The following is a 26,990-nucleotide window of genomic DNA, read 5'->3' on the forward strand; positions in this document are numbered from 1 at the left end:
GCTGTTCATTACTACAAGTAAATTCAAAACATTTAAGAATTCTGGCAACGACATTCATCCACATGCGTGGCTCCATCAATTCTTTCATTGTTTTCCTCCCAAATGGTCATTAGAGCGCAGATCAGAATTTATGTGTGGCTACTTAGAGAATGAACCAGCTGAAACAATGCGATCGGTCATTCACGATTGTCACAGTGAAGGAGAATTTTATCATGCCTTCCTCTCAGCATATTGGTCTCAAGCTACACAAGACCGAGTAAAACATAGCATCATAATGATGAAACATTTCGAACAATCTGAATTTTCCAGTCTTGTGAAATATTTTTAAGACATGTTTCACAGTAAGGTACCTGTCAAACCCTTACAGCCCCTCAGAACTCATCCGCATTTGCTTAATCAAATTGCCTGAATATTTACGACATACTATTTTGGCAGGACGTTGCAAAGACGACATTGATGCTTTTCAGGGACTCTTACAGAAATTAGAAATTGACACTGACAATTGCACAACGCGAAAACAGGAACACAACAATTACAGCTCACATCCGTGACAATTCTGCGATGAAAGAAATAATAACTGGACACGACATGGCTATTCTTACAACGCAAATCGTGAACAAAACAGACACCACCCATATGACAACCACTGGCAGAGTAATAGTTACAGAGAAAGATCGCATTTCCGTAGTAATGAATATGACAGAGACAATCATAGAAACAGACAATATGTCAACCAGAACTATTATTATCACGGGAGACAGAATAACTTCAGACGCAACGGTCCACCGTGCAGTGGTAACTCAGGGAGAAATTCTTTACCACTTAACCGACAAGAAAGCAACTACAGGAACTACCGACATGACGACAGACGATATAATCATAACGACAGACCAGAATATCATCAGAACTGGCGGGATTCAAACAGTGCTGGGCTCTGTCGGCAAGGTGAAGTTGTGGAAGTTAGGTCTCCTAATCCCAATAACGACGCACGCCAACAAAGAAGTAGCAGACAATGACTCGCACCGCAGGCAGCCACGTGCGCCGGCTGGCTCAGAGAAAAATAACATAGACGCTAACCTTGAGAAAAATTTGAGCATTCTTAGCCGCTGTACCAGATACCACATGAGAATTCCGTTGAAGCTGGAGCTCTGCATAGTAGGAAGAGTAAAAGATTGCACCACATATCACATGTAAAACCGTTTATTGAGAGATAATCTGTTTTTTTAACTTAGTCCTTGCTATAAAATTTTTCACTTCACGCTACTAGTACAATTTGTCACACTGAGAAACTGTTAACATGCAAAAATGTTTTGAAGTTAACTATCCAGTCTAGAACCTAGGGAACATATTTAGACAGTATTTACGAATGCATTGTTATAGTGAACAGACATCACAATGTTATTGTGTGTGTACATTCTTGCTTGTTAGTTGCACAATTACATAATGACTATAAGGCTTACATACTTAGAACATATACTGGTACTGCTAATGACATTTTAATGCAACATTTTGGTTTACTTGAAAATACATTCTGGATTTAAAGCTCTTTCTGAGAGATACCGGATGACACAGTGGTTAGTTTATTTGACAGCTACATGATTATAAGATGACGCTACTAATGTGTGACACAATTTACATTGTTGCTTTTGCAGTGTATCTGCACAGTTTTTCTGAATTCTTGTGGAAAGTAAAACATGTTTAAGTAGTAACTTTTGTGGTATAGCTACAATGAGACAGCCTTTTTCGTAGCACAACAACACGTTACATTATAGTACTTTCTTGATCACAGTAAGGTACGTAATAAATACGATATCTATACGCAAAGGATTTCACTTTTGTTTATTACGAGGTAAGTACATTGACTTCTACAGAACTTTGCTTATGGACGACGATAATTACTACACTTAGCACATTTTTACCGTTAAGTAGTGACAGAGATTATCTTACAACAAGACGCACAGTTTAGCGCTACAGTACACGTATTTTAGTGATTGATTTTGTACTTAAAACATTTATTTATAAAGATTTTTGAATTAAATGATACAAAGGTTTTCTGTGATACATTTCATTCCATTGCTGTAATCCGTAACACCTGAGGGTATAATTACATTAATCCTCAGGGGGTACATGCCTACTCTGTGTACCATGTATTTGGCAAGCACAAGGAGCCCTAGCTAATGTGGTATTTGCTTATACAACTTTACACATCGGTGCTATATTTCTCTAACACATAAATTACACAGCTATGTGATCATTTAACTGAGAGAGACAAACATTTATTTTACTACATAAGTGACAGATGTTTATGTAATTACACAGTTGGATAACTTCACACTTATGAAATTGTATTTTGTATGTACTTTGTGAACTCTTCATATTTTTTCAAAACCATTGTGATACTTTGAGAGCTTTGAATGAAGTATTTGGTATGAGATCATGATTTTTAAAGTATGTTTGAGGTAGATGACACTATTGAAATGAAGAGAGAATATTTTTTAGGGTTTGAAATTATTGCAGAAAGCTACGACGTTTTTGAGATTTGGCTGAGTTTTTATGATGTTATTATTACGATGACAATGTGTATTATACTGTTGTGGTATGTTTATGATCAATAAGCTTATGCTATATGAGGAATTTAATTATGTTACTTATTTATTATGAAGAAATATTGAAGAAGTGTCGACGAACATGTATCTGTGTAACAAGGTAAAGAATAATGAGTAGTGGTTAGGCACCCTGATTTGAGAAAAAGGATGTTGGAAACCAAGAATTGTACTTTAAGAGTTATGAAATGTGTGTAAATGCGTGAATGTATCACAATGCCGGCGAAAAGTTTTTGGACACAGTTACATTTATAGGATTTTGTTTCTACACATTTCTACTGTAGTTTCTCGACTTGTAAAATTTTATTTGTATCGTGTCACTGTAGCGGAAACTTCTGTTGTAAATTTTGGAAAGAAAGCTAAGTGAGCTCGACGTAATGCGTCGTTGACGCCCAGCTGTGCGTCGCATGGAGAAAAAGTCATTAGGTGGTGAAAAAACAGGCCATTAACCTCAATATTGACAGTTCTTTGTAGAAAGCATCACAAATACGACACGCTCAAACTTGAAAACATGATTACACTGTAGAGTTCTTAATTTATGATATTTACTGAAATGAAATGATGAGAAACATTTTACATCTATTGTCTTTCTAGTTGAGAGATTGCTCATTTTGTTTAATATCTGGTTTCCAGCTGTGTTGCAGCATTGGCTTTATAAAATAAAATTAAGTGCATTTGCTAATGTCAACACTTTCTGCCAACAGATCTATTAAATAATAATTTTATGATCCATATTCTTCGAAAAAGGAGCACTTGGAATGGAAAGAACAATAAGAAGGGATTAATAACAGTAACTGCATACATAATTTTCTTTTCAACTACTTGGTATTTTTTTTGGTAGAGTAAGTTATCATGATGCATCACTCTAGTGTTAAGCTGTGACATAGGTATTAAACATGGCCATTTTTACTGTAATATTTTTTCTGCATGTGAGTTTGTCATGTTTAGATATAAGTTATTGCATTTGCTGCTGTTGTTTTTCCAGGCATAGTGCTACTAAATTTCACTTTGTATTACTCTGTTAAGCCAGTTTTACTACTGATTTATTTTTTGTGTTGCTGCACATTGACTCATATTAGTTGTAATGTTGCATTTTCTCTGTTAATTTATATTTACTGCTGCTTGCTTTGCCAATTTGCATTTTTTTTGTCATTGCTGTTTGCATTAATTGTTTTGTGCTGCTGCATTGCATCGTCCCTTAGTTTAACATCTGAACTCATTAGATTTAAGTTAGCTTAAGGTGGGGTAGGCTATATAAGAGAACGAGTTGTTATGAATTGGAAGAAGTGCATTGAGAAGCTATAAGAAAATGGTTTGGCCAAAAAAGTATTTTGAAAGAGGATATTAACAAAAAAGTAGGGTTTAGTGACATCTGACTTAGGTAGGATTTTCTGGGAAATAAATGATGAGGTAAGATAATGTAAAACAAATAATGAGGTAAGAAATATGTGAACATATAAACACAGAAAGCATGCTTGGATAGGATTTTTTTTGGTGGAAACAAATGTTGAAAAATGACGAAAGATCTGTGGAATGAAGTTTTGGGTTGGACTTCAGTACCAAATGTTACACTGAAAACAAACCCTGTCCTTTCCCCTTGTGTTATCCCACTATGTGTTTGTGTACCCTTGGGTATTTGTGTTTTCCTGTCTTTATGTGTTTGGCTAACTAGATTTATGTTGTAGAATTTTTCTAGTACTAAGCTACATTCACTATGTTGAGGAATACTGTTATCCTCAAATATAATTTGCATTAATAATATGTTATTTTCTTTGTAAAGATTTTTATAGACATTATTAATTCTGTTCTGTTTCAATTCTCATGTGTGAATTTAATGTTTCGAAAACTATTCTCATCATTTTATATACACTCCTGGAAATGGAAAAAAGAACACATTGGCACCGGTGTGTCAGACCGGACACTGCGAGAGGGCTGTACAAGCAATGATCACACGCACGGCACAGCGGACACACCAGGAACCGCGGTGTTGGCCGTCGAATGGCGATAGCTGCGCAGCATTTGTGCACCGCCGCCGTCAGTGTCAGCCAGTTTGCCGTGGCATACGGAGCTCCATCGCAGTCTTTAACACTGGTAGCATGCCGCGACAGCGTGGACGTGAACCGTATGTGCAGTTGACGGACTTTGAGCGAGGGCGTATAGTGGGCATGCGGGAGGCCGGGTGGACGTACCGCCGAATTGCTCAACACGTGGGGCGTGAGGTCTCCACAGTACATCGATGTTGTCGCCAGTGGTCGGCGGAAGGTGCACGTGCCCGTCGTCCTGGGACCGGACCGCAGCGACGCACGGATGCACGCCAAGACCGTAGGATCCTACGCAGTGCCGTAGGGGACCGCACTGCCACTTCCCAGCAAATTAGGGACACTGTTGCTCCTGGGGTATCGGCGAGGACCATTCGCAACCGTCTCCATGAAGCTGGGCTACGGTCCCGCACACCGTTAGGCCGTCTTCCGCTCACGCCCCAACATCGTGCAGCCCGCCTCCAGTGGTGTCGCGACAGGCGTGAATGGAGGGACGAATGGAGACGAGTCGTCTTCAGCGATGAGAGTCGCTTCTGCCTTGGTGCCAATGATGGTCGTATGCGTGCTTGGCGCCGTGCAGGTGAGCGCCACAATCAGGACTGCATACGACCGAGGCACACAGGGCCAACATCCGGCATCATGGTGTGGGGAGCGATCTCCTACACTCGCCTTACACCACTGGTGATCGTCGAGGGGACACTGAATAGTGCACGGTACGTCCAAACCGTCATCGAACCCATCGTTCTACCATTCCTAGACCGGCAAGGGAACTTGCTGTTCCAACAGGACAATGCACGTCCGCATGTATCCCGTGCCACCAACGTGCTCTAGAAGGTGTAAGTCAACTACCCTGGCCAGCAAGATCTCCGGATCTGTCCCCCATTGAGCATGTTTGGGACTGGATGAAGCGTCGTCTCACGCGGTCTGCACGTCCAGCACGAACGCTGGTCCAACTGAGGCGCCAGGTGGAAATGGCATGGCAAGCCGTTCCACAGGACTACATCCAGCATCTCTACGATCGTCTCCATGGGAGAATAGCAGCCTGCATTGCTGTGAAAGGTGGATATACACTGTACTAGTGCCGACATTGTGCATGCTCTGTTGCCTGTGTCTATGTGCCTGTGGTTCTGTCAGTGTGATCATGTGATGTATCTGACCCCAGGAATGTGTCAATAAAGTTTCCCCTTCCTGGGACAATGAATTCACGGTGTTCTTATTTCAATTTCCAGGAGTGTATTTACTTACATCATAATTCCTGTAACACTGATGTGTCTCTTTATTTGTATTTTTTTGTAAAGCCTGTACTACTACAAATGTTATCTGTATTGTTATGTTCTTTAGTGATGTATGGTTAACAGCATTGCTGGTTCTAAGGACAACCAAAAAAAAAAAGTTTGTGAGTGCACAAGTGATGGTTTATGGACTTGCTATATTCTCTGCAAGACTCTTCAATGGTGATTGTGCACCTGCACAGTCACAGCAGACGGCTGCTGGCCATCTCTACAAGGACTACAGTGGGTCTTTATCTTTGATGGCCCAACAATATCATTATCTCTACAAAGACTGCAGTGAGTCTGTACCTCTGGTGGCACACCGACACCATAGTCTCTACCAGGACTACAGTGGGTCTCGTCTGTGATGACCTACCTACCAATATTCTTCAAAACTTCGACTTACTCAGCTGTGGGTTTTCTCTGTTGTAGACCATTACCTGTCTGCATGTCAAGAGTCAGCACTGTCTTTCCATTGGAAGGACAACACTACTTCTTCAACACTGCATGGAAATCCATAACTTCCGTGTGCATTTTCTTCAATGCTCAGACTTTGAGAAAGAAAAGAAACACTGCAATTTTACTGTGATGGATGATCAGGACTGTCTTTATGGACTGTGAGAAAATTTTAGCTTTTGATCAACATTGTATCAGTAGGTGTGTGCATTTGATTTCTTTGTTATTGTAATTATGAAAATTTTTTTCAAATCTGTATTGGCCAGTGCCCAAAACAATTTGTAAAATTTTTTGTGGGGAGCATGGGGGCTATGTAAGTAGGATGTATAGGTTTTTTTTTATTGGTAACGCCACGTAGCGCTCTGTATGAAAATCACTGGCTGTGCTGCGTGCAGTCTGTGGCTGGTTTGCATTGTTGTTGGCTATTGTAGCGTTGGGCAGTTGGATGTTAACAGCACGTAGTGTTGCGCAGTTGGAGGTGAGCCGAAGCAGTGGTGGATGTGAGGAGAGAAATAGTGGAGTTTTGAAATTTGTAAGACTGGATGTCATGAACTGCTATATATATATTATGACTATTAAGGAGAATACATTGTTTGTTCTCTATCAAAATCTTTCATTTGCTAACTATGCCTATCAGTAGTTAGTGCCTTCAGTAGCTTGAATCTTTTATTTAGCTGGCAGTAGTGGCGCTCGCTGTATTGCAGTTTCTTGAGTAACGAAGATTTTTGTGAGGTAAGTGATATGTGAAAGGTATAGTTTAATGTTAGTCAGGGCCATTCTTTTGTAGGGATTATTAAAAGTCAGATTGCGTTGCGCTAAAAATATTGTGTGTCAGTTTAAGCACAGTCGTATACAGTTTTTCTAAGGGGACGTTTCAGTGTGCTGTCGTGTTCAAGGTCATTTCATCGTGACGGTAATCACTGAATATTTTATGCATTAAGAATGTTCCTTCCAAATTTTTGAACTGTGTTTCGAACATACTAAATTGAGTAACCACATTGAATATATAGCCAGTATGATACAAAATTACTTAATCGAATTGAAGACACTATCGTAGTTTATGTATGTCACTGCTAAAATCAAATGATTCTGCAGTGAAGTCTGTCATGGTGTACTGGGGCTGTATTATTTGACATACACCATTGTTCATGTCAGGCAACTAGGTTATTTGGCCAAATATTAATAGTTATTTCCCTGTAAGATCTGTACCACATTTAACCCTTTTATCAATTAATAATATCATATCAAAAATATTCTATTTGAGAGAGTTGCCATTGCTATTCTCAGCAGGCAGTTCTGTAGATTTGACCATTTGTATTCGGCAGTTTTCGGAACGATAGCGTTGCTCCAGAAGTCCTTAGGTGCGCGATCGCTCAGCCTAGTGATTTAGCTAGGTGTGGGAATCTTACAAGGTGACTTCATTGTCTTAGTAGGAGGCTTAAATGCTAGAACTCTTAATGAACTGTTAGATAATGTAAGAGATGTAATGGAAGATATATCTTAAATTCGTAACTTATCTCAGATAAGAATTACTAATTCTTGTTCTCAGCATCAAATGATTCCTGATATGGACAGTAAGAGGTCAGACATAATTGAAAACACCAAAATAGTTCACAAACCCCAGAGCTGATAGAAAAGGTGACTTATACAATGATCACGGCTTAGCGAATTCAGAAAAATAACATTTGCTATGGATGTGGTAGAAAGATAAACAAACGAATAGAGATTACAGGTAGGAAACATATTGTCTACAAGAAAAGTCTGTATGACATCTATATCAGAAGCAAATAATAGTAACAGCCATTTCAGTAGAACTAGATAATGACTCTGAAGAGAAATGTAAGAATATGATGAACATAAACGAAATCGTTGAAAGTTTTGGGACAAAAAAAAAATAAGTCTGTAAAATGATGGTATGAAAGCGTTGAAAGTAAAGCAAAGAACAGAAATCTGTCAAATGAGGCTAAACGATTTATTAATAGAAGCTGCAACAGGAAAGCTGTGAAACATACAATTCTCACACAACTCTAACATAAAAACACACGTATATAAGTGTCGGAATGCAGCTTTCAAGATGTTAAAAAAAAATCTCACATTTCAGGTGAGAGGCACAGCAACAATCCACATAATATTAGAGGAACAATGCAGGAAGAAGTAGGATCAGATATAGAAGAAAATACTGCAGCGGATAAAATAGAGCAGGAAAAATCGGTGCAACCTCCAAAAAGGAAACGAAAAGAAAAGAACCAGGAGGCAGCAATCATATTAATGATGAATTAGTTGCATACCTGCTAAACAAAAAAGTGGACTTTCGTGTATCACTTCACATTACTCTAGAGTTTTCTTTGTTGATATAGACTTTTAAAATAACATGCTAAATTTGATCTGAAGATTCCTAAATAGCAATTAAATAAGCGAATTAAACTAGAAAGTACTGAGGACTTCCACATTACCTCTGCTGTAGTACCTTTCGTGTGACACTGAAAACACATCTCTGTCATATCAAGTGCCAAAATTAAAATTGTTATTATTTAGTGAATCATTATTTAACAGGTAAATTGCACCAATCATACGCAAAAACATCAAACAATTATTGAATTGTGCATAATTATACATACCTGCAGTGAAAATACTGTCGGCGTTGCGAATCTGAGTTGCCAGGTTCAAACATTCTGTAGAACAGGACACCTGTGCGGTGCTGATGCCTAATAAAAAAGAAAAACATTGTAACTCTTCAGGCTTTCCCGGCGAGATCTTGACATGTGGAATAATCGGGTCTACTGCCGGATGTTTGTGTCGCTTTGACGCAATATTTCGGCCACGTAACTCGTTGCCTTCTTCAGGTGCTACCTGAGACTGCTGTATTGGAAGATCTTGTCCAGTATTTATGCCCAAAGAGTGCTGGGTGCTCTCTGGGAATAAATACTGGGCAAGATCCTCCAATATGGCAGTCTCAGGTAGCACCTGAAGAAGGCAACGAGTTACGTGACCGAAATATTGTGCCAGAGCGACACAAACATCCAGCAATAGACCCGATTATTCCACACGTCAAGAAAAACGTTGTGAAAACGTTGTGAAAAAGACTACATGGCACTTGCAGACTGTACAGTGTACAACGGGTACATGTGCAGGTATTTCTATTGATAACCGAGGATGGTGTACTGATAAACATTACTTCAATATTTATGTGATTTACAGAATAATAATTAGAGCTATTACAAGTTATGTATTTTTTGGTTGGCTAGTACCTCCAACAACATGTGCCAAGAGCAAACCATTATGCTTATGTTCCCCTAAGCAGCAGGTCATGTCTTAAAGTGTGGCTGTGTGGATATAAAACGGTCAGTCTACACTAACAGGCATATTCCTCTCAGTGGTGCATATACGGCAGTATAGAAAAAATCAGCTCATAAAGCTTGTGATATGTGTGGTAGAAGACCATTCGATGTAGAGAAATAAGAAAACCACCACATTAATTTATATGCATATCAAGGCACCACATATAAAAACATCTGCACTTACACTCTGCATCGTCACTGGGAACATAATTTAATTTGTTACTGACACAAATTTAATTTGTTACTAACACAACCTCCCCCCAAATCAACCGTGGACTTTGTCGTTGGTGGGGAGGCTTGCATGCCTCAGCGATACAGATAGCCGTACCGTAGGTGCAACCACAGCGGAGGGGTATCTGTTGAGAGGCCAGGCAACCATGTGGTCCCTAAAGAGGGGCAGCAGCCTTGACAGTACTTGCAGGGGCAACAGTCTGGACGATTGACTGATCTGGCCTTATAACACTAACCAAAACGGCCTTGCTGTGCTGGCACTGCGAACGGCTGGAAGCAAGGGGAAATTACAGCCGTAATTTTTCCCCAGGGCATGCAGCTTTACTGTATGGTTAAATGATGATGAGGTAAAATAGTCTCCCATTTGGATCTCCAGGCGGGGACTACTCAAGAGGACATCGTTTTCAGGAGAAAGAAAACTGACGTTCTACGGAGCGGGGCGTGGAATGTCAGATCCCTTAATCGGGCAGGTAGGTTTGAAAATTTAAAAACAGAAATGGATAGGTTAAAGTTAGATATAGTGGGAGTTAGTGAAGGTGGCAGGAGGAACAAGACTTTTGGTCAGGTGAATACAGCGTTATAAATAAAAATTCAAACAGGGGTAATGCAGGAGTAGTTTTCATAATGAACAAAAAATAGGAGTGCAGGTACGCTACTACAAACAGCATAGTGAACGGCTTATTGTGGCCAACATAGACATGAAGCCCACGCCTACTACAGTAGTACAAGTTTATATGCCAAGGGAGATGAAATGTTAATAGTCATGGGTGACTGGAATTCGATAGTAGGAACTGGGAGGGAAGGAAACGTAGTAGGTAAATATGGATATGGGGTAAGAAATGAAGGAGGAAGCCGCCTGGTAGAATTTTGTGTAGAGCATAACTTAATCATAGCTAACACTTGGTTCAAGAATCATGAAAGAAGGCTGTATACATGGAAGAAGCCTGGAGATACTGGAAGGTATCAGACAGATTGTATAATAGTAAGACAGAGATTTAAGAACCAGGTTTGAAATTGTAAGACATTTCCATGGGCACATGTTTACTCTGACCACAATCTACTGGTTATGAACTGCAGATTAAAACTCAAGAAACTGCAAAAATGGGGGAATTTAAGGAGATGGGACCTGCATAAACTGACTAAACCACAGGTTGTACAAAATTTCAGGGAGAGTATAAGGGAACAATTGACAGGAATGGGTGAAAGAAATACAGTAGAAGAAGAATAGGTAGCTTTGAGGGATGAAATAGTGAAGGCTGCAGAGGATCAAGTATGTAAAAAGATGAGAGCTAGTAGAAACCCTTGGGTAACAGAAGAAATATTGAATTTACTTGATGAAAGGAGAAAATACAAATATGCTGTAAATGAAGCAGGCAAAAAGGAATACAAACCCCTCAAAAATGATATCGACAGGAAGTGCAAAATGGCTAAGCAGGGATGGCTAGAGGACAAATGTAAGGTTGTAGAGGCTTACCTCACTAGGGGTAAGATAGATACTGCCTAAAGGAAAGTTAAAGAGACCTTTGGGGAAAAGAGAACCACTTCTATGAATACGAGCTCAGATGGAAACCCAGTTCTAAGCAAAGAACGGAATCAGGAAGGTGGAAGGAGTACATAGAGGGTGTATCCAAGGGCGATGTACTTGAAGACAATATTATGGAAAAGGAAGAGGATGTAGATGAAGATGAAATAGGAGATACGTTACTGTGTGAAGAGTTTGACAGAGCACTGATATACCTGAGTCGAAACAAGGCCTGTGGAGTAGACCACATTCGATTAGAACTACTGACAGCCTTGGGAGATCGAGTCCTGACAAAACTCCACCATCTGGTGAGCCAGATGTATGAGACAGCTGAAATACCCTCCGACTTCAAGAAGAATATAGTAATTCTAATCCCAATCAGGTGTTGACAGATTTGAAAATTACCGAACTATCAGTTTAATAAGTCACAGCAGCAAAACACTAACGCGAGTTCCTTACAGACGAATGGAAAAACTGGTAGAAGCCGACCTCGGGGAGGATCAGTTTGGATTCCCCAGAAATATTGGAACACGTAAGGCAATACTGACCCTGCGACTTACCTTAGAAGATAGATTAGGGAAAGGCAAACATACGTTTCTAGCATTAGTAAACTTAGAGAAAGCTTTTGACAATGTTGACTGAATACTCTTTTTCAAATTCTGAAGGCGGCATGGGTAAAATACAGGGAGCTAAAGGTCATTTACAATTTGTACGGAATCCAGACGGCAGTTATAAGTGTCAAGGGACATGAAAGGGAAGTAGTGGTTGGGAAGGGAGTGAGACAGGGTTGTAGCCTCTCCCTGATGTTATTCAATCTGTATATTGAGCAAGCAGTAAAGGAAACAAAAGAAAAATTCGGAGCAGGTATTAAAATCCATATAGAAGAAATAAAAATTTTGAGGTTCGCCGATCACTTTGTAGTTCTGTCAGAGACAGCAAAGGACTTGGATGAGCAGTTAAACGGAATGGATAGTGTCTTGAAAGGAGGATATAAGATGAACATCAACAAAACAAAACGAGGGTAATGGAATGTAGTCGAATTAAGTCGGGTGATGCTGAGGGAATTAGATTAGGAAATGAGACACCTAAGTAGTAAAGGAGTTTTGCTATTTTGGGAAAAAATAACGGATGATGGTCGAAGTTGAGAGACTGGCAATGGCAAGGAAAGCGTTTCTGATGAAGAGAAATTTGTTAACATCGAGTATAGATTTAAGTGTCAGGAAGTCGTTCCTGAAAGTATTTGTATGGAGTGTATCCATGTATGGAAGTGAAACGTGGACGGTAAATGGTTTGGACCAGAAGAGAATAGAAGCTGTGGAAATGTGGTGCTACCGAAGAATGCTGAAGATTAAATGGGTAGATCACATAACTAATGAGGAGGTATTGAATTGAATTGGAGAGAAGAGAAATTTGTGGCCCAACTTAACTAGAAGAAGGGATCGGTTGGTAGGACATGTTCTGAGGCATCAAGGTATCATCATTTTAGTATTGGAGAGCAGTGTGGAGGGTAAAATTGGTAGAGGGAGACCAAGAGATGAATACACTGAGCAGATTCAGAAGTATGCAGGTTGCAATAGGTACTTGAAGATGAAGAAACTTGCACAGGATAGAGTAGCATGGAGAGCTGCATCAAACCAGTCTCAGGACTGAAGACCACAACAACAACACAAACTCAACTCAAAGTATGCAAAACGCCCAATTGAACGTAAGAAGATTTGTCTCCCAAATGGCTTCTTTTTGGACCCACATTCACTGGAACGTACTGTTTGCATTACCTGCATCATACTGGGTTGAAGTAACAGAACCAGTTGATGAAATTTAGTTGTTAAGTTTGCTACGAAGAAAAACTACATGGAAAGCAAAAATAATGAACTGGATAGTAAAAATAACAAGCAATAATTTGATACATCAAATAATATGTGAAAAAGAAAAACAGGACTTGCAATGTGGCTGTTACGGAAATCTTACGAGTAGTCTGCATTACTGTATTGCCAGTTTAACATACTGTAGTGAGACATCTACTTCAAATGGGAGAACTGCTCAGGAACTGATGGTCGCTCAGTGAGCAGTCGATAGATGCACGTTGACAGTTACTAGGAAAGACCGGAAAACAATCAATTCTAACAATGAACAGGTGGGAGAGCAACACGTAGTCACGACTGTAATAAAAATGAAATGACAGTGACGTGTAGCCAGAGGAATGTACGTTAGGCGGACAAAGAGAGTTCCTTACTAAGATACAAGAGAATAAGAAGACGACACCCTTCCGGAAGGTGTGATGGCATTGTTTGGCCGTTAAAAGAGTCTCCATTGAGTACTGAGTGAAAGAGGTAGAGAGAGCTTAAATACACCCCTGTGATGGTTAAGTGTACCAGCTGGGCTAGAGTCCAATATACATTTCAAAAACCTACGACATAAAGTGTAAGCATCCGCACAATTGCATTGATATGTTATATGCACCCAGGCCATTTATTGAAATCTGGGGTTTTGGACTAATAGAAACCAAAGCGACTGGATCGTTGGCCAAGGTTATAAAAGCCTGTCCCACCGTACCGGAAGTTGATAGAGCAGAATAACGAGCTGTAGTTTATGTACTATGACCTAACTATCTGGAGACAATGGGTGAGGTTGACAGAAAACATGTCGTTCACAACTCACACGTTAACTTAAAGAAAAATTTTTGCGTGACATTGTAGCGAACTACAAAATTTGCCAGGGAAGGGGATATAATTTCACTACTGTTTACGACATGCCTAGCAGGTACGAGATTGTAAATGTTTTGGTGCGAATGGAGAGCCAGAAATCTACTGTAGTACATCTCTGTTAAACACGCCCTGAGACCTTTTGTTTTATGCGTGTATGTAAAGATTTCTGGCTCTCAATTTACAGAAGTAGAAAATGTAGAGCTATCCGTGTGAAAAACATTGTGTGCCCAGATGAATACCTGCCACTTTTAACGTTAGTCCTTGACTCTTATTTATAAGCATTCCGATAATATCACAGTCCAATATACACTACGTGATCAAAAGGTAGGCCTATACGCACACCCTCAAAAACATATGTTTTTCATTTTAGTTGCATTGTGTTGTCACCAACGGCCAGGTACTCCATATCAGGGACGTCAGTAGTCATTAGACATCGTGAGAGACCAGAATGGGGTGCTCCGCGGAACTCGCGGCCTTCGGACGTGGTCAGGTGATTGGGTGTCACTTGCGTCATACGTCTGTACGTGAGATTTCCACATTCCTAAACATCCCTAGGTCCACTGTTTCCGATGTGATAGTGAAGTGGAAACGTGAGGGGACACGTACAGCACAAAAGCGTACAGACCGACCTCGTCTGTTGACTGACAGGGACTGCCGACAGTTGAAGAGGGCCGTAATGTGTAATAGGCAAACGTCTATCCAGACCATCTCACAGGAATTTCAAACTGCCTCATGATTCACTGCTAGTTCTGTGACAGTTAGGCGGGAGGTGAGAACACACGGATTTCATGATCGAGCTGCTGCTCGTAAGCCACACATCACGCCGGTCAGTGCCAAACGACACCTCGCTTGGTGCAAGAACCGTAACCGGCCGAAGTGGCCGAGCGGTTCTAGGCGCTGCAGTCTGGAACCGCGAGACCGCTACGGTCGCAGGTTCGAATCCTGCCTTGAGCATGGATGTTTTTGATGTCCGTAGGTTAGTTAGGTTTATCTAGTTCTAGTTTCTTGGGGCTAATGACCTCAGAAGATGAGTCCCATAGTGCTCAGAGCCATTTTGCAAGAAGCGTAAACATTGTACGATTGGAGAGTAGAAAAACGTTGTGTGAAGTGACGAACCACGGTACGCAATGTGGCAATCCTATGGCAGGGTGTGGGTATGGCGATTGCCCGGTGAACCTCATCTGCCAGCGTGTGTAATGCCGTCAGTAAAATTCGGAGGCGGTGATGTTGTGGTGTGGTCGTGTTTTTCATGGAGTGTGCTCGCACTCCTTTTTGTTTTGGGTGGCATTATCACAGCACAGGCCTACACTGATGTTTTAAAAACCTTATTGCTTCCCACTGTTGATGAGCAATTCGGGGAATGCAACTGCATCTTTCAAAAATGGTTCATATGGCTCTGAGCACTATGGGACTTAACATCTATGGTCATCAGTCCCCTAGAACTTAGAACTACTTAAACCTAACTAACCTAAGGACATCACACAACACTCAGTCATCACGAGACACAGAACATCACTGACCCCGCCGGGAATCGAAACCGGGAACGCTACCGCACGACCACGAGTTGCCGACTTGCGTCTTTCAACACGACGGAGTACCTGTTCACAATGTCGCGGAGTAATTACACGAAAATAACATCCCTGTAATGAACTGGCCTGCACTGAGTCCTCACCCGAATCCTACGGAACTCCTCTGGGATATTTTGGAACGCCGACTTCATGTCAGGACTCACCGACTGACATTGGTACCTCTCCTCAGTGCAGCACTCCGTGAAGACTTGGCTACCATTCCCCGAGCAAACTTCCAGCACGTTATTGAAAGTATGCCTGCGAGAGTGCAATCTGTCATCAAGGCTAAGGATGGGCGAACACCATACTGAATCCCCGCAATACCGATGGAAGGCGCCACGATCTTGTAAGTCATTTTTCAGCCAGGTGTCCGGATACCTTTGATCACATAGTGTACTTCCGAAATATTCCGTATGCTACGAAATATTAGCATATGTTACATGTTATGGAATTTTGATTTTATCCTACAGGAATTCTTCTGCTGTGCTAGATTTATGTACGTGCTGACTTTATTTGTCAAAACAGTTAAAAACTGATCTCTACTTATTGCACTCAAGCAGTAGTGATTCTTTTCACGTTACCCGTGCCACGTGAACAGTACTCACGTTGACCATCCCACGGAAACAGTGATTATTTCGAAATAGAGTGTAAACTAAAAAAAACTATACTGCCCCCGAATCGGCCATGAAGGCCAAAGGTACCGACCGGCCGCCGTGTCATCCTCAGCCTACAGGCTTCACTGGATGCGGATACGGAGGAGCATGTGGTCAGCATACCGCTCTCCCGGCCGTATCCCAGTTTCCAAGACCGGAGCCGCTACTTCTCAATCAAGTAGCTCCTCAGTTTGCCTCACAAGGGCTGAATGCCTGAGTGCACCCCGCTTGCCAACAGCGCTCGCCGACCATCCAAGTGCTAGCCCAGCCCGATAGCGCCCAACTTCGGTGATCTGACGGGAACCTATATTACCACTGCGGCAAGGCCGTCGGCGGAATAGAGGGTAGGCTGTGTGTTAATTCATTGCATAGACTATCCCCATTTGAAAATTCACCCAAACCAGTCCAGCTGCTTCAACGTGAAAGAGTACCAATGTCCTATCTTAACGACGAAAGGTAGTAAGCAACTTCTAGTTTGGTGCAGCGTAAATTTTATTACATTTGTACATGCAATAACGTCGTCTGCACTCACGTGTCTGCCTGTTACCGGCGAATACCCTTGCGTATCATAATCAAATCCAGCTTCACCACGCCCTACTTACAACGTATGAAGGCACGGCATCTTTGTGTCGTAAAGCATTTAAATGACACCGTCGTCGTGAGTCTCCAAGTGTCTCAGAAGCTGTATTGTACACCTGACGCCCAGCGTTTAAAATGCAACGGGCTTGTATGAAAATACGAATTTAAGACTTTGAGGATTGTATGAGCATTATATTCATTTCGTTGAGTCGTACTATGTAGTACTTGTGAACCAGTAAAAGCGTTTTCACAAGCACTACACCCTGCGGACGTTCGAGTCTTCCCTCGGGCATGGGTGTGTGTGTTTGTCGTTAGGATAATTTAGGTTAAGTAGTGAGTAAGCTTAGGGACTGATGACCTTAGCAGTTAAGTCCCATAAGATTTCATGCACATTTGAACATATGAACAAACTCTACACAATTAAAATGTGAAAGAGTAAATAGTTTTGTCTAAGAGTAATTATGCCCGTCCGGTTGGTCGTGAGGTCTAGCGCTCGGCTTTCCGGGCGGAAGGAGCGCCTGGTTCCTGGCGCGAATCCGCCCGGTGGATTTGTGTCGAGGTCCGGTGAACCGGCCAGTCTGTAGATGGTTTTTAGCCGGTTTTCCATCTGTCTCGGCGAATGCGGGCTGGATCCCCTTATTCCGCCTCAGTTACAATATGTCGGCGATTGCTGCGCAGGCAAGTTCTCCACGTACGCGGACACCACCATTACTCTACCACGCAAACATAGGGGTTACACTCGTCTGGAGTGAGACGTTCTCTGGGGAGTCCACCGGGGGCCGAACCGCACAATAACACTGGGCTCGGTGTGGGGCGGCGGAGGCGGAGGGGTGAAGTGGACTGCGGTAGTCATCTTGGGGTTGTGGACCACTGCGGCTGCGGCGGGGTCAGAGCCTCTGCGTTGTTTCTAGGTCCCCCGTTAACATATAATACAATAGAATAAAATACAAGAGAAATTATTGTCCCATTTTTCGTGTTATATTCTTAAAAACAATAATCATCTTGTACTACACACTTCTGAAGGTAGCCTGTGTGTTAATCAGGATATAAGCTGATTCCAAGTTTCTTCCACGTTTAGGGGCGAAGGACTAACAAACATAATCACACATAAACTTTCGCATTTGTTCTATTGTTCTATATATGCGATTTAGAAGGAAGTAGGAGAATTTAGAAGTATATTCTCTAGAAGCGTATTCCACTAGGGAAAAGTAGATATCGCCACACGATAATTAAAGAGAATTGTGGAGAAAAGAGAAGCAGCTCTATGACAGTCAAGAGCTCAGATGTCAACCCAGTGCCAAGCAAAAAAGGGGAATCTGAAAGATTTGAGGAGTATATAGAGGCTGCATTTAGAAAATATGAGTTTGATGGCTGTTTTATAGAAACGGAGGAGGATGTCGACGAAAATTAGATGGAACCACTGTGAAAAAATTTGGCGGAGCACTGAAAGAACTACTTTGAAGCGAGGTCCCTTGAGTAGACGACATTCCGTCAGAACTACTGATAGCCTTTTGAGAGCCAGCCATGAGCTATTCCATCTGGTTTGCAAGATGTATGAAACAAGAGGAATACCCTCAACTTTAAGAAAAGTTCAGTAATTGCAATTCCAAAGAAGGCAGCTGCTCACTGGTGTGAAAATTACCGCACTATCAGTTTAATAGGTCACTGTTGTTAAATATTAAGAGAATTCCTTACAGAAGAATGAAAAAAACTGGTAGAAGCTGACCTCAAGGAAAATCAGCTTGGATTTCGCGGAGATACAGGAACACGGGATGCAGTACTGACGCTACGACTTATTTTAGAAGATAGATTAGAGAAAGGCAAACCTGTGTTTATAGCATTTGTAGACTTAGAGTAAGCTTTTGACAATGTTGATTGGAATACTCTCTTTGAAATTCTGAAGATAGCTGAGATAAAATACAGGCAACGAAAGACTATTTCCAACGTGTTTTAAACAACATGGCAGTTTTCAAAGCCAAGGGCATGAAAGGGAATCAGAGGTCTGAAAGAATCGACAGGATTACAGCGTATCCCCAGCGTTATTCAATCTGTACATTGACAAGAGGAAAAGGAAAGCAAAGAAGAAACTGGAGTAGAAGTTCATTGTAATTCTGGCAGGGACAGCAAAAGATTTGGAAGAGCAGTTAGACAGAAAGGACAATGTCTTGAAAGGGGGATAAAAGACTAAAACGTCAACAAAAAACAAGACTATGATAATGGAATGTAGTCGAAGTAAATCCGGCGATTCTGAGGGAATTACATTAGGAAACGAGCTACTCAAAGTAGTAGTTAGGCATTTTTATTTGGAGAGCAAAATAGCTCATGACGGCGAAGTAGTGAGAATACAGAAAATGGCAAGGAAAGCAGTCGGAAGAAGAGGAATTTGTTTACATCGATTATAAACTTAAGCGATAGGAAGCCATTTCTGACGGTATCTGTCTCGGGTGTAGCCATATGTGTATGAAAGTGAAACATGGACGACAATCAGTTCACATAAGAAGAGCATAGAAGCTCTTGCAATGTGGACCTACAGGAGAATGCTGTAGATTAGATAGGTAGATCACGTAACTAATGAAAGGGTAGTGCTTATAACTGGGGACACAAGAAATTTATGGCACTACATGATAAAAGAAGCGAACGGTTTATAGTTCTTAGACATCATGGAGTCACCAGTGTAGTACTGGAGGGACGTTTGAGGGGTAAAAGTTGTAGAGGGAGACCTTAGATGATTACACTAAGCAGATTCAGAAGGATATAGGTTGCAGTAATTAATCAGAAATGAAGAGGCTTGCACAGGATAGAGTAGCATGGAGAGCTGCATCAAACCAGTCTTTGGAGTTAAGACCGCAACATCAACAATATTATGCGATAAAGACTGCTTATCTGTACGTGTGAGATCACAAGTAATGATTTTCCGATGATGCTTCAAGCCACTACTGGAGAATGCAACGAAAATTTATTGGAGACTTACATTAGTTTGATTGGAAAATCAACAAAAATGAAGGGGAAGCTTGTTAAAATTGATACTTTTTGAGAGAGTTTGTCTTTGCTGTCGAAATCAATTTTTAGCTTGCTGCCCTCATTCATTATCAATACCAAAGAAAGGAAACAAGTAATGAGAATGAAGATTGATAAATTTGATCATTATCTACACGATATTTCTTTTACTTGTTTAACTGCTTCATAGAATGGAAAATAATTTCAAGTACCACGACAGATAAATGACATTCTCTGTCCAACATATCGCTGGTGCCAGTTGCTATTCTTGCTTCTGCTGCTTATCACGGTTTTAACGAGGCTAAAGGTCTAAGATCGCCAGTCTCCTAGTCACCTCCCAGAACGAAACTCGATCTGCTGCGCCTACATTAAATTCTGTGTACAAATATGAGAAAGTTTTCTAAACTTTTGCGTAGGGTATATCTGAGGAAGGACGTTGGTACCAGTCCGGTATTGACCTCGTGGGATATGGGAACCGCCTAAAAAGCGCAGTCAAGTTGGTCGTCACCCCGGCCCTTGTCTATAATCCGCCGGGCGGATTCGAAAGGGGGGCCTCTTTCTCACCCCGGAAGCGAGCGCATTAATACTAATGGCTATCCGGCTGGGTATGTTTCCGTATACAATTCATCTTGTTTAGCAGTTAATCTAGAAATTAACTCCCACATCAGCTGTCTAGAAGTTCACTTGCATTTTCGATAACTGACCACAAGAGAAAAGTATTTTTAGGTTACCTGAAAAACAAAAGTGAGTAGTAGCTCATTTCAAAATAGTTGGAATGAAACTTCCCAACAAACAGACATGCCGATGTGCAACTTCGTATTTTCGTGATATATTTACTGATCTGTATCTTGGGTCTGCAGCGGCACAAACTTAAATTCTCACGTGTAAACTAATGGATGCCAATGGTGTAGATTTAGCGTGTCAGCGCACTCAGAAGACGGCAGGAAAATGTATAATCATTGATGTGGCTGTACTCCCAAAACCAAATTCATCATCTCGTGTATTATTTCGGGCGTCTCATAGTGTAATCCGTAATCAGCGTAACTGCTATAGGATTGTAAGATTGAGGGAGAGAATGCGGAAAATACCGTTTAGCGTCTTCCACGAAGTAACTGCCTATTGGGAAGTATTTGTCCTATTTGGGATGGGAATGACACATTGATATTTCGGTCCATTCGTTGCAGCAAAATGAAATCACATAAAATGGAAAAGTGTTACACTGGACAAAAAGATCGTTTGCCATCAAACAACGTACATATGTACGCAATTGAGAACTTACGCTCTTACATATGGGAAACCAGTTTATATATAGTGAAGAAAAAACGAAAGAGAAATGTTTCAAATAAGGTGAACGAGTATACCATATACTACTTCATGTAGCCTGTAAAGAAAATCATTTATTAAATAAAATTGGCTTTCGGGACATTCCCATGCAACTGTCTCAAGAGCAGAAGATACGGCAATGTGTTTCAGCAATTTGGAACATTCATAAGGACCAAGCCGTACCTTAGTACGAGGTTGCATAGGCATAGACTAGTCCTTCCACGCAGTTCATGCGATCTTCGTGTCGCTAATGACGGTACGATTATAGGGATAACACAACACTCAGTAGCTGTGCGGATAAAATCTCCTACGACGCCGGGGAATCGAACACGGGCTCCTTCACCAAACAATTTTGTAGGTTTTGTATGTAATTCTGTCAGGCTTAAAAAACTGGTTTCAAGCGACTGGGTTACACTTCATACTTTCACCCCTTATTGGCACCGACCGAAAACATCTGTTCTCCATATATTCACTGCAGCAAGCTGCGTGAGACATTTGCACGTTTACTGCTCAACTTCGAGTCACACTTTTTAATTTTAATGCTTCTTGAAGTAGTTTATAAATCGTTAACACGAAAATAATGAATACCTGGGGGTACCGACGTTTGGCTGCTGTAAGAAGTAATGATTCGCATGGGGCTAGTGGTCAATTTAGATGGCAACAGGGCTATAGAGACCTACATCTACGATAACGAAAGTACTCAAAGTTATTGCTTTTTAAACACAAGACACAAATGTCTTTTCATGGAACAGCGGCTTACAGACGAAGACCAAAAATTAAGTTTCTCTTGACCGAACCGTAGTTAAGCAAAGGTGCGAAAAAGAAACAATTACTTACCTACACAAGCAGCGACCACGAGAACGGTAAACAGTGTTTTCTGCATCACGGAAAGTATGGTGGCGCCCGGAACAGTGCTCTTTAAATACTTTTCACCGTCCATTGTTTTACAGAGGTCACCGTGATAGTTATTATCTGTCAACGAAAGTCATGTGGAAACCTTATACCTGCGTATCACCTAATTAGCGAGGAGATATTCTATTAACTTCCTGATAAGGCAGGGGAATGCACCAACGGGAAGTGCATTATCTATTCATTTATGTCAATAAAACAGGTAAGACCAGTGTCGCAGCCCTAGCCAACTGAGACACTTGTTTTGTTGGAAAGGGGAAACTTCCGTTGTCAAGGCCGAAAGAACAGTAAGACTAGTCATTGGTCACTATGTTCGCATTTGCCGCATCTAGATCGACGGTGAATGACGTATGTGACAATTATCTGTAATGTTGTCGAGACGCTGAACATCTCAGCGACATAGTGTAGATGCGACGTCCATTTTGAACGTCACAAGCCACCAATCAATTCGTATGTATACATTTTTTGGAACATTTTCTCACTTTAAAATATTGTATACAAGGAAGTAAATGCACCAAACGGGCTGTCCCTTATGGTTAATAAAAACTGAGTTTTCGTATTTCTAAGAATAATTATTTGGATTATCTGCCATTCTAATAAGTGATGTTGTTGACTTACTTGTTAGGTTCGTTTTTTCCGTAAGCAATTTCCTAAGTGAAGAAATATCTAAAGTAAAAGAAATTGAGGGTTTTGTGGGAAATGCTATTAGGTACATCACAAGCCCAGATTTTCACAATAACAGATCTGTAGATATCTGAAGAATACAAGTGCCTTCATTTGTCTCATTTACCGAAGCTCGTATGAATTCATAGGAAGTCCTCAAGTCTGGGACTTTCAATAGTTGCAGATTCGGTGACACGGTTTGATCGTCCAAGTCTCTTGAGTGAAACCATCATACAGTAGTTTTTCATGTCTGTTACTGTGTACGATAAAGTACAGCTTTAAATTTCTTTTCTTCCTGTCCTTTCTTAGAAAAGTGTAAGGACGCGATTTGATGCAATATCAATCGAATAAAAGTAGAATATAAGTTGTGTACGTCAGTTACTTGTTTTAACAAGTATCCCATTTGTTATCGGGGTACCCAACTATTTTATTATAAATGTACTCTTTCTTTTCTTTGATTAGGTGGTAATCCTAAATCTCCGATATTGGATCCATTAATTTTGAAACGATAAATTTCTTGTTTAAAGTAAGAACAAATCTACTAAACGCGTCTACAAAGTTTACTCGAAATTATGCTATCGTTGAGGAACATCGCAGTATTGCTCTACGACTGTTATCCTTGGTGTTATTTTTTACGATATGAATTTCAATCGTCCAAAATCACATGAAAGCAGATTGTAATCAAGAACCCAGCAAAAAATCTAATTTAATTTATATCAAGATTCCCAATCTGAATTAATATTAGGATTTAACAGACATTGTTCGTTATGCTGCCGTTAATGTACGTTCCTACCCACGGTTACGGGGTTAACGACTTTATTGATGATTTTTTTTTTGGCGCAAAAACAATTGAGGTCATAAGCCGCATGTCAGAACTTTAGAACACTAATACGAAAAATGTTATGTGTATTCACAATGATTAGAAATATTGAGGGACACACAACCATATACACCACTCAAGGCTGTTTAAGTCTTATGCTTTCCAAAGAAACGAATAAAACTCTACCGTAAAATAAATAATGAATATTATTTTTCATTTAACCGGATTCTCCATTTGTGCCCAACATTTTATTGCACCCAGTTTGCTGTTTGAATTTGAATCACTTGTTTTGTTAATACATTTAGTAATAGTCAGCGATTTGGTGTCGCTGTGTGTATTTTACTGTATGGTTTTTCTGTTTTGGTCAGATATAGGTATTGACCTGCTACTGCGTTCGTAATACTGTATTGTTTTGATAATAAATTATACTTTGTCACAAAAGTTCATACGAATACGTAACCGCTTGAAACGTCTACATTAGTGGAACAGTGTTCTGTTATTCGATTTTTACTTTCTGAAGGCGAGAAACGGGCGAATTTTTTTTGCAGAATGTAAAAGTTAATGGTGAAGGTTGTATGAATTATAGCTATTGCAATCTGGGAATGCACAGTTAAATTCTCCTTTAATGGGCCGAGGGAGATCAGAATGTTACCGAAAACGATAGTCGAAATAAAAAGAAATGCAGTCGTGTATTGCATGATGCATTTCCTAACCTGTTTCAAAAATCATTGGTAACTCATCACACGTTTTGGAGAACAAGACCTAGACTCACACTGGATGCATAAAAGTAAAATACAGTAGGAAAAACAGTTCACTACTACTGTTGTTGTATGAAAACACAAAATAAACTAGAGCACAGAAAGTATACAGTGAACTTAAACGTGGTTGAAAAAGAGTTGTGTGATTTACAACGCATGTTCCATCTACTTTAAAATGAAGCAAAAGTGTCGTGAAACCAGAAATGTATATATTGCTGACTATCCGCAAAGGAAAATGTACAATATAGACAATGCAATATTAGAGCCGCTTGGAACTGGTTACTTACCTATACATGTGGCGACCACAACGACAGGAAACAGTGGTTTCTGCATGACGGTGTTAAGGTCGAACCAGGAACGTTCCCCTTGCAGAAATTCAGCGAGTCATTGCAAATGAAGGTCACATCGATAGCAGACGACACTGTGCGTGAGTATGCACGTCAGTCAGCCTTATATACATATGTATCTTCTAATAGCGCAAGACACACAGTATATTCGTAGTGGCCCTGGGAGAAAATATATAAATCTGACGAATACTTACCTGTTGTTTTTATGTATCTATCATGGTCGCAACAGAGAGCATGATAGTCCAGACAAAACCAGCTTTCTTTATTTTCATTTTTCAACCAGGTTCTCCAAAATTAAGAAAACAAAAGTAACTTGGTGTTTACAGGTGGCTATGTAATTCATTCGAATCTTGGAGGAAAAGTGCAAAAATGTTAGAAAAGGGGTATTATTGCACCATCTTAGTATGTAAAGTCCTCAGCAGCAGCTAAAATAGAGACAGCTTATTTGATTCACGTACAAGTTTTATTTCTTAATTACTGAAGTATCGTCAGTTGCTTGTTGTTATTGCGCCCCAGCTTCGCCTCTGCCAGCAGAAGATTTAGCAGGTGACGTCACACGTAGGTGACAAGAAACACAATACGGTACTCATTAACAGTTTCCGTGTAAAACACTGTATGAGGATTATGATGACACTATGAAAACCACTCGTGAAAATTGTGCTGTGAAGTTGCTCACACAATGGGAGTGATGGCTCTACGACGTCATTGATGCTCAAAGGTTATATCTTGCACCTCAGTCTTGTTGTAAGTTTGACGACAAAAGAGCTAGCGTTTCAGAAACAACAGCAGGCCATGCTTACCTAATATAGACAATTTTAGACAAGCATAACATACACATTGCCAGCAGTCTATCACCACTACCTGTGGGCATGCTGTTCGCACCAAGTCTTAATTAATACTGATGACTTGCTGCCTCTTAAGAGCAGATCACCTACTGGGTAACTTCCGACCATTGCAAACCACCTATTCCGGTTCACCTACAGGCGATCCAGCTGCCCAGCCGTAATCACTTGCGGGGGCAAATGCTGTTGCTGTCTGTCGCCGTCAGTGCGAGCACAATTCACTGCTGTGAGACGCCAGAATCCTTGTTGCGGGCAACAATTTAATTACGCATTCCCTGACGCATCATGTCTCAAGCTGCATGATTCAGTACCAGAAACCCCTCTAGATTAATGTGAGGGACCTCAGACATGCTGCTGAATGTGTCTGTGATATGGTTACCGGTCCCCCTATATTTTACTGAAAACCGAAAGATGGAAAGCGGACAGCCCAACACGAAGTATTACTATTTCCTTCATAATTGGCATAACAGCAAAGAATATATTAAAAGACCATGGTATTTTCCACTTGTTCTGTATGAATGGGGATACTGGGAAACCTAACATTTCCTAGAAACTAAACTTCTCAAAAGATACAAAAAAATTGCAAGTTTTAAAATGATGCCTAAATTCCGTTTTTCTCCTAATTTTTAGTTAAAATTAATGTAGACAACCTAGTGCCAATGCTCTTACGACTGTTCTTTGGTTTCTTCCTCACAAATTCCTTATCGCTTCTAGGTTTCTTTTGCGTCACTGGTTTTACTGCTGTGAGTCCTTGAAGGAATACATTCTAATCATTTCTTCTTTTGGAACTCTATAAATTTAGCTTATAAGTATCTTGCTGCCTTCTGATATCTCCCTGTCATGGATATCATCTGGTAACTGGAAATGAAATTACATATTCAACTGAATTTAATGTTCTAATTAAACGTTAATTTTGAGGCAATCCTGAGTTTCAGGTTATAACTAACCTGCAGTAATAGCTATGATTTTCGATTGATTTCTATTTCGTTCACAATTTATATATGTTTCATTTTGCACTATTGCTCGTCTTATGGCTATATGTTTCCGAAAATCCAGTGTATTCTTTCTTCTTTCTTTACTTTCTGACATTTGTCACTAGCAACACCACAGTCTGATGTTTTACCACCATAACAATGTAAGCTAGTCAAACGAAAGTGTAAGAGCCAATGTCGATTATTCTCTCTGTTTAAAACAGCGCAAAAAAAGTTAAAATTTCGAGAAAGCCTGTATCTTTTATGCTTTTGAGGTTTTCCTTCAGTTACAGTGATACAGTGGGCATAACAAAGCAAAAATGCCAAAACATATGGGATTTCCCTATATCATGATTGGGCTATATGACTACATTACAAAATCATGGGTAACTCAA

General features: G+C 40.5%; 1 protein-coding gene across 1 annotated transcript in view; it reads right to left on the bottom strand.

The window, feature by feature from the left end:
- Window positions 1-22,225, bottom strand: part of LOC124712228 — a 36,682-nt gene extending 14,457 nt beyond the window's left edge. Inside the window, exons 1-2 of the mRNA XM_047242522.1 lie at window positions 22,123-22,225; window positions 8,988-9,074 (exon numbers count right to left, since the gene is read on the bottom strand). Coding sequence (XP_047098478.1) covers window positions 8,988-9,074; window positions 22,123-22,225 — 190 coding nt within the window. The remainder of the gene's footprint in view (window positions 1-8,987; window positions 9,075-22,122) is intronic.
- Between the last annotated feature and the right edge of the window lie 4,765 nt (window positions 22,226-26,990).

The sequence above is a fragment of the Schistocerca piceifrons genome, chromosome 8, assembly GCF_021461385.2.
Source record: "Schistocerca piceifrons isolate TAMUIC-IGC-003096 chromosome 8, iqSchPice1.1, whole genome shotgun sequence".
Classification (NCBI taxonomy): Eukaryota; Metazoa; Arthropoda; class Insecta; order Orthoptera; family Acrididae; genus Schistocerca; species Schistocerca piceifrons.